The 6620-nt window shown below is 37.8% G+C and overlaps 1 protein-coding gene across 1 annotated transcript; it reads left to right on the top strand.

Annotated features, from left to right (window-relative positions):
• The first annotated feature begins 3579 nt into the window (after positions 1–3579).
• LOC307038004 (uncharacterized protein) lies at positions 3580–5664 on the top strand. The gene is made up of 5 exons (XM_079679293.1): positions 3580–3789; positions 3954–4216; positions 4407–4473; positions 4678–4716; positions 5012–5664. Exons 2-5 carry the CDS (start codon positions 4138–4140, stop codon positions 5424–5426), a joined length of 600 nt encoding a protein of 199 aa, XP_079535419.1. The 5' UTR covers positions 3580–3789; positions 3954–4137; the 3' UTR covers positions 5427–5664.
• Positions 5665–6620: the final 956 nt, after the last annotated feature.

The following is a 6620-nucleotide window of genomic DNA, read 5'->3' as shown; positions in this document are numbered from 1 at the left end:
AGCTGGCAAACTTATCTTTAATTAGTTTTCGTCTCTATAAAATATCTCAAACACTTCAGATGTTACCTGGCAACTGATAGATTAAAACTGTGGATTTGAGGATCCAATGGTCCTTGATGCAAAAACAATACCATTCAGAAATTCTTCTGGGGGGGGGGGGGGAGGGTCTCCCAGCAATTCTTATTTGTCTTCTTCTTCTACTTCTTCAAATTGACAACTCTAACACAACCTGCACATTAGATTTCTGACCTAAAAATAATACTGTTATCCCTGCTTTAGTCTTGACGAAGCGAAAAACCAAGGCAAGAACAGATGAACTTACAGCTTTCAAGATACGTTTGCACAAGAGCCATATCACGAGAACCCCACTCATATTCTTACATCGGCGTTTCGTGCTTAGTGTGGGTGGCACATTGTTCAATTTCTCCTGAGTTCTCAGGGGCTTTCAGAGGGCGAAAGCACAATAGGAGTCACGGTCAGAGCCATCTGTCACTTCTGTTACACCAGATAGCTGCTGTTTGTACAAAAAGCTCCACACTATTCTATTCACCCTATTATAAACAATAACTAAGTGTAGTAGCCAATCACTCATATAAGCATACTGCAATGTTCAAACACACTAAATACTACACAAAGTACACAATCAATGATTTCCTTTGAAGTACTTGAGAATTACAAGATTTACATTCTTTGAAAGTTACTGTGACTGCTCTTAAAGAAACTATGAAATGAATGAATTTTCCATAAACGAATACCTTGTCACTGAGAAAAATGTATTGAAAAAAACATACTTTCCTTGGAGTGTTTTATGAACCCCATTTCACAGTTCAATCAGGAGAGACGTGATATATGGATTACATGTTTATTATCGGGTCACATTATATAAATGAAACATAATGATGACAGATTATAACAGTGAATAAAATGGTGTTTGGCGATTAAGCCCAGGTTTTGTAGGATATCATTCGGGAAGGGAAAGAACCGTTTCCGATGAACCCCCCCCGGGTCTAGACACTGGTGGTGGTGATAAGTGGTTAGGTCGGGTTGGAAGGGAGAAGGTTGAGCTTGGCCCTGAGTTGGAAGCAGGAGGCGAAAGGGTGGAGGAGGGTTGCGCGTTGACACCTGGAAGACAGCTGATGGAAAAGGGGAGAGCATATATAGAGGGATTAAGAGGTGCGATAATTAGGCTTGTGGATGGAGGGAAGTGATAGGTTAGCTTGAGGAGTGGCGCTCCCTATCAATTAGTGAAGGGAGCGAGTATTGCCATGACGCGCAATACGAAGTGATAGGTCTTCCTGCCTGAACTTGCGCTGAGCTTCATTTGTTGTTTTTTATCGATATACCGTGAATCACATGATAAAAAAAGCAGGTTTTCACTGTGTTGGACTTGCATGTTGAAGGGGTTTCATACTTTTAAACATAGAAATTCTCATTGTGATTGAGAATTAAAAGATAAATTATTCTGTTCAACAGTGGCAAGTCTGTTATCAATGCAGTTCTCAAAACCCAAGAGAATTCAGGTTTCAAAGACCTTGGACTATACAGTATCTACAGTAGCACTTTTTATTGGTAAGGATTTTCTGAATTTCTTAAAAATGTACCTTTACTGTAGCTGGAATCATGCACAAGTCTTGAAAGACTTGTTATTGGGTTGCACACACGAAACAAACTCTCACAGATTCTCGTGAGCACAAAGTACCAGATCAGAAAATAACACCCCTCACACACTCCATGGTATTAAGATAATCTTTGCAGCACAAGCTACTATCATAGTTTTCTCTGCACTCACATGTTTTAAAAGGTTTTTCTGTGCAGTCGATGAAATGTTAAATCCATATTTCATTGAGCCTCTTCACTACATCAGCTGTGCAGTTGCTGTTTCAAGTGTTTTCTCTTCTTGTTTTGTCTTATTTCGGTTCCATATCTAGAAATATTGCAGATACAAGTTGTTTGCCAATATCGACTACCCCTAGTCATGTAAGAATTCAAAAAGAAAACATTTCTATGTACAAAATATTCAATCATATATTTCGTACCTATTACCACCCCTTATTTAAATGCATTGGTCTCGTGTCATCCATGTTTCACGGAAAACTCATGGATGACCATGGTCATCCATGGACATCCGTGATCTGTCCATGGTGGGTGTCCATGGTATGTTTGTCCGTGGTTTGTCCATGGTCATGAAACATGGACAGAACACGTACTACCCGCCTGGCCGTGAACTGACCATGATTGTCCATGGTCATGAAACATGGAAAAACATGTTCACTTGTCTGGCAATGAATTGACCATGATTTTCCATGGTCATGAAACATGCACAAACATGGACAAATCCTATATTATTTCCATCCATGAAATATCCATGATTTTCCATGGTCATGCAACACGGTGAAACATGGACAATCACTGATATTTTTATCCATGAAATATTCATGCTTTTCTGTGGTCATGAAACATGGTAAAACATGGATAGAATTCTGATATTTCTAACCATGAAATGATCATGTTCTTCTGTGGTCTCAATGTTGAATGCAGATCAAAGATATTGGTGCCAATCTTTTTGTCTCAGTTCTGACTCTTTTTGTTTGTCCTGGAGTAGTGAGTTACACAGGGCTGAACTGGGGATTTATGAAAAATATGAAGGCACAACATACAGTATTTATAATAGACACATTTAATTTATTTCAGAATGTACAGATAAATGTAATGTCTGATCAAATAACATTAAATATGTGACCTACATGTTCGTCAGCAGAAATAATAAATTGTTTGCAAATATGACATTAGCAATACCCCTGCCAACATGAAAATTAGGGTTTGGCACGCACTACATATTTAGGAATTTTTTTTGGACATGTGCTCTATTTACCTGGTAGACTGACATTGAAAATGTAAACAACAGTGCCAATTTCATATGAATACAATAAGAATGTCAGAGAACAGACAGTGGTACAAAACTTAATTCACACAATTACATGAAAGGTTACAATTTTGTCAATACATGGAAACATTTTACAATATTGGACTCCCAAGTAGAATCCTTGTCTGCTTTACCAAAAACAAGACAGAACCAGTTCCCTTACTTCAATATGAACAAATATAATTAAGTGTGCCAGATATATCTTATATTAAGATATATCTTATATTAAATCCTTTTAGAACCTCCTTACTTATACTTAAAAAATAACATAATCATTTAATAGATTTACACTTAAAACCTTAGTCGGACCGCGAAACTTTGTGGTTAGACTAAAAGTAGAAGAGGTCAACTGACCAATTCTACTGAGTGATGGCGTTTAAATGTCCGCTTATATTCACTCTTTAAATATTAGAATTTTTTAAAAACACAATAGAAGTGTAACCTGTACCAGAAGTTTTTTAATGTTCACGGTTTGATCTTTAGAATACTTCTTTATTTATTTACTTTAATATATACCACTCTAACTTTACTCTTACTCTTATATAGATAAATACATTTAGGGTGGAATGAGTTAAAAAATAAAATATATATTTTTTAAAAATCTAAAAAACGGATTTATATATTTTTTTATTTAAATACACTGTCTTTACGGACATTTGGTATATTATAATTTGCTTGCAGTTCATGGAGTAACCACTATGAGTGCTAATGGTCATGTTACCTTTAATTCCGCCGTTTTTGGCGTCACTTCCGGGTGGCGGAACAGCCACTTCCTGTCTAGCGTTTACATAGGACGGCAGCTGAGAGAAGACTCTGCTAAAAACCTTTGACATCCACATTGAAATACTGATCTTTCAACGTTGAGGGTGAGTACATTTGATTATTAACATATCAGAGACCAGAAATATGATCCATTTGAAGAAAAATAAGTTTTTAATATTTAAATAAATAGATAATTTCACAAGATGGCGGCCGTTTTTTTCCAGTTGCATTTATTTCAGATTCATATTAATAAATTGATCATTTCAAGTCGGGAGGGTTGATATGATCTTTAGAGGGTTTAGGTTTTAGATACAGCCACAGCCCATCGCCTCAGAGGAACACAATACCTCGCTGCAACCGGTCATCGCCCAGAAAGGCTGCACCGTCAGCACGCAGCCACAGCCAGTCGCCTCAAAAGGCTGCACCCAGATGCAGTCGCTCACCTCCACAGCATGGCACAGCCTCCCCCTCTGCTCACAGGAGACTGGAACTGGGGTCGCCATCTCCAACGATCACCAAAAAGAAGCACAGGTAATATTAATATTATATACATATACATATACATATACATATACGTATATGTATATGTATATGTGTGTAAATGAGAACAAAATGTAGCACACTATCATTGTGAAAAGATCTATTAGGAAGTTTATCTGCTGATAAAACCATGCACAAATATGCAGACTGAACTTGATAAATTTCACACATACCTTCAAAGGTCTAGTGTTGAACATCACTGGACTTCATTGGAGTCGACTTGGAAATATCAGTCATAAATTGAAAAGGTAAATTACTTGCGCAGTTCCAATTGACTGCAGCCAGAGACGTGTAGAAGACAATCAGCAAAATGTTGTTTAAAATCTGTTTATTCCTTATTTTAAGATGGAATGAATATTGATACCAGGTGAACATGGTGAACCTTTTTGTATACTGCTTCAACTTCACACATTACCTTTTAGGTTCTAGTTTTTGGGTATTTGTTTTTACAGATCTCCCTTTGCAGCTGGAAAGGATATCAATGTTGCCCAGTAAGTTATTTTAATTATATATATTAATTATATATATTATTATATATGTTATATATATTTATATATATATATTTTTTTATATTGTTAACAGATACAGATGTTCCCTTTTTATAATATACTGTTTGCTGGGAAGGAAAATAATGTGGTTAATATTATATGACTCCAAAATAGTGTTTACACATTGTCTGATATGGCAGCAAATTATATATTTGAAGACTGTGGTAGATGTAATTTTTGTTCCGTCTGTATTGTTTTTACTTCGGCATTATATTTTTAAGCAATCTTTATTTTTCAGACTAGCCAAGAACCTGTACGAGCTGCAAGGTCAGTTTGCGGAATCACAGGAGAGTATAAGGAAACTCAAGAGAAGAGTTCGCGAACTGGAAAAGAACCGCGAGGGGCGTGTGGCAGTTTGTGAGCCACGGTACAATGGCAACACCATGGAGGAGCTGCGTGCAACTGTCGTCTTGGAGACGAGCACCTTCAAAGCAGCCAGACGGCTGCTGACACAGTTGTTCTCCAAAGACGATCTCCTCAGCCACAGTGTGTCCGGGAAAGCTCCCAACCGGATGACTCCACCAAAGCCACGATTTCCGGAAGATAAGTTCCTGGTATACAAGGACTTGATGCGGGGACGCTTTCCCGAAATGAAAGACAAGGATATGGTGGAGAAGGTGCACCATGTGCAAAAAGGCTTAAAAAAAGTGTGAAAACTGACTTAAGTGTACATTTGGGAAGAAAATGTATGTTGTTATGGTGAACATATATCTGGCACACATATTTCTTCATACAATGTCATATGTAAGTAAGGGAACTGGTTATGTATCGTTTGTGGTAAAGCAGACAAGGATTCTACTTAAATGTTATAAATACTGTAAAATGTTCCCATGGATTGACAAACCTTTCATGTAATTGTGTGAATTAAGTTTTGACCACTGTCTGTTCTCTGAGATTCGTTAAAAAACATCCTGTGTAGTATTTCTTGTACAAGAGTGTCATGATAAGATATTAATAAACATTTTGAAATGCAATCTTAGCACATTTATATCTGTAGACTTTAGATGCAAGTTAAATTTGTCCTGTCTGTAGCCCCCCCTCCCCCCCCTGGAGCATTATGTGGACATTATGGTAAGTCTTGTTATATACAACCTTGGTAACAATTGACCAAATTGGTAAGCTTTCTATAACTTCAGGGGTGGAACACCCATGGTCAGACCATGGATATCCATGGTCTGACCATTGACCATAATATTGTCCATGGACGTTAAATGGCACCATGGTCTGACCATGGATGTCCATGGTCTGACCATCGAAGTCCATGGTCAGACCATGGATGACCATGGTCTCTCCATGGACATCCACGGCCATACTATTGCAAGCCTCGATAAGACCATGGTTGTCCATGGTCAGACCACGGACATTAAATGGCACCACAGATCAATCACGGAAAACCACGGTTAACTATACCATGGACAGACCACGGCTAACCACGTCTTTGATGTCCATGAATTACCGTGGTCTGTCCATGTTTCACTTGGCCGTGGGTTTCCATGATTCATCCATGGTGCCATTTAACGTCCATGGTCAGACCATGGTCAACCATGGACAATATCACGGACAGATCACGTATGTCCATGGTTAATGTCCATGGTCTGACCATGGTCTGACCAAGGACATACATGGTCTGTCCATGATCCTGAGACCAAGGTGTTTCTATGAACGTTCAAATGTATTGGTTTAAAATGTAATTGTAGCAACCTTTATTTGTTGAAGGTTGCCAACTTAATAAACTTGTATTCACAATACAATTATATTATATTATTACATTACATTGCATTTAGCTGACACTTTTATCCAAAGCGACTTACAATAAGTGCATTCGACCAACAAAATACAACCTTGAA

This window comes from Notothenia rossii, assembly GCF_949606895.1.
Source record: "Notothenia rossii genome assembly, chromosome: 4".
Taxonomy (NCBI): domain Eukaryota; kingdom Metazoa; phylum Chordata; class Actinopteri; order Perciformes; family Nototheniidae; genus Notothenia; species Notothenia rossii.
This window is presented reverse-complemented; position numbering and strand designations above follow the sequence as displayed.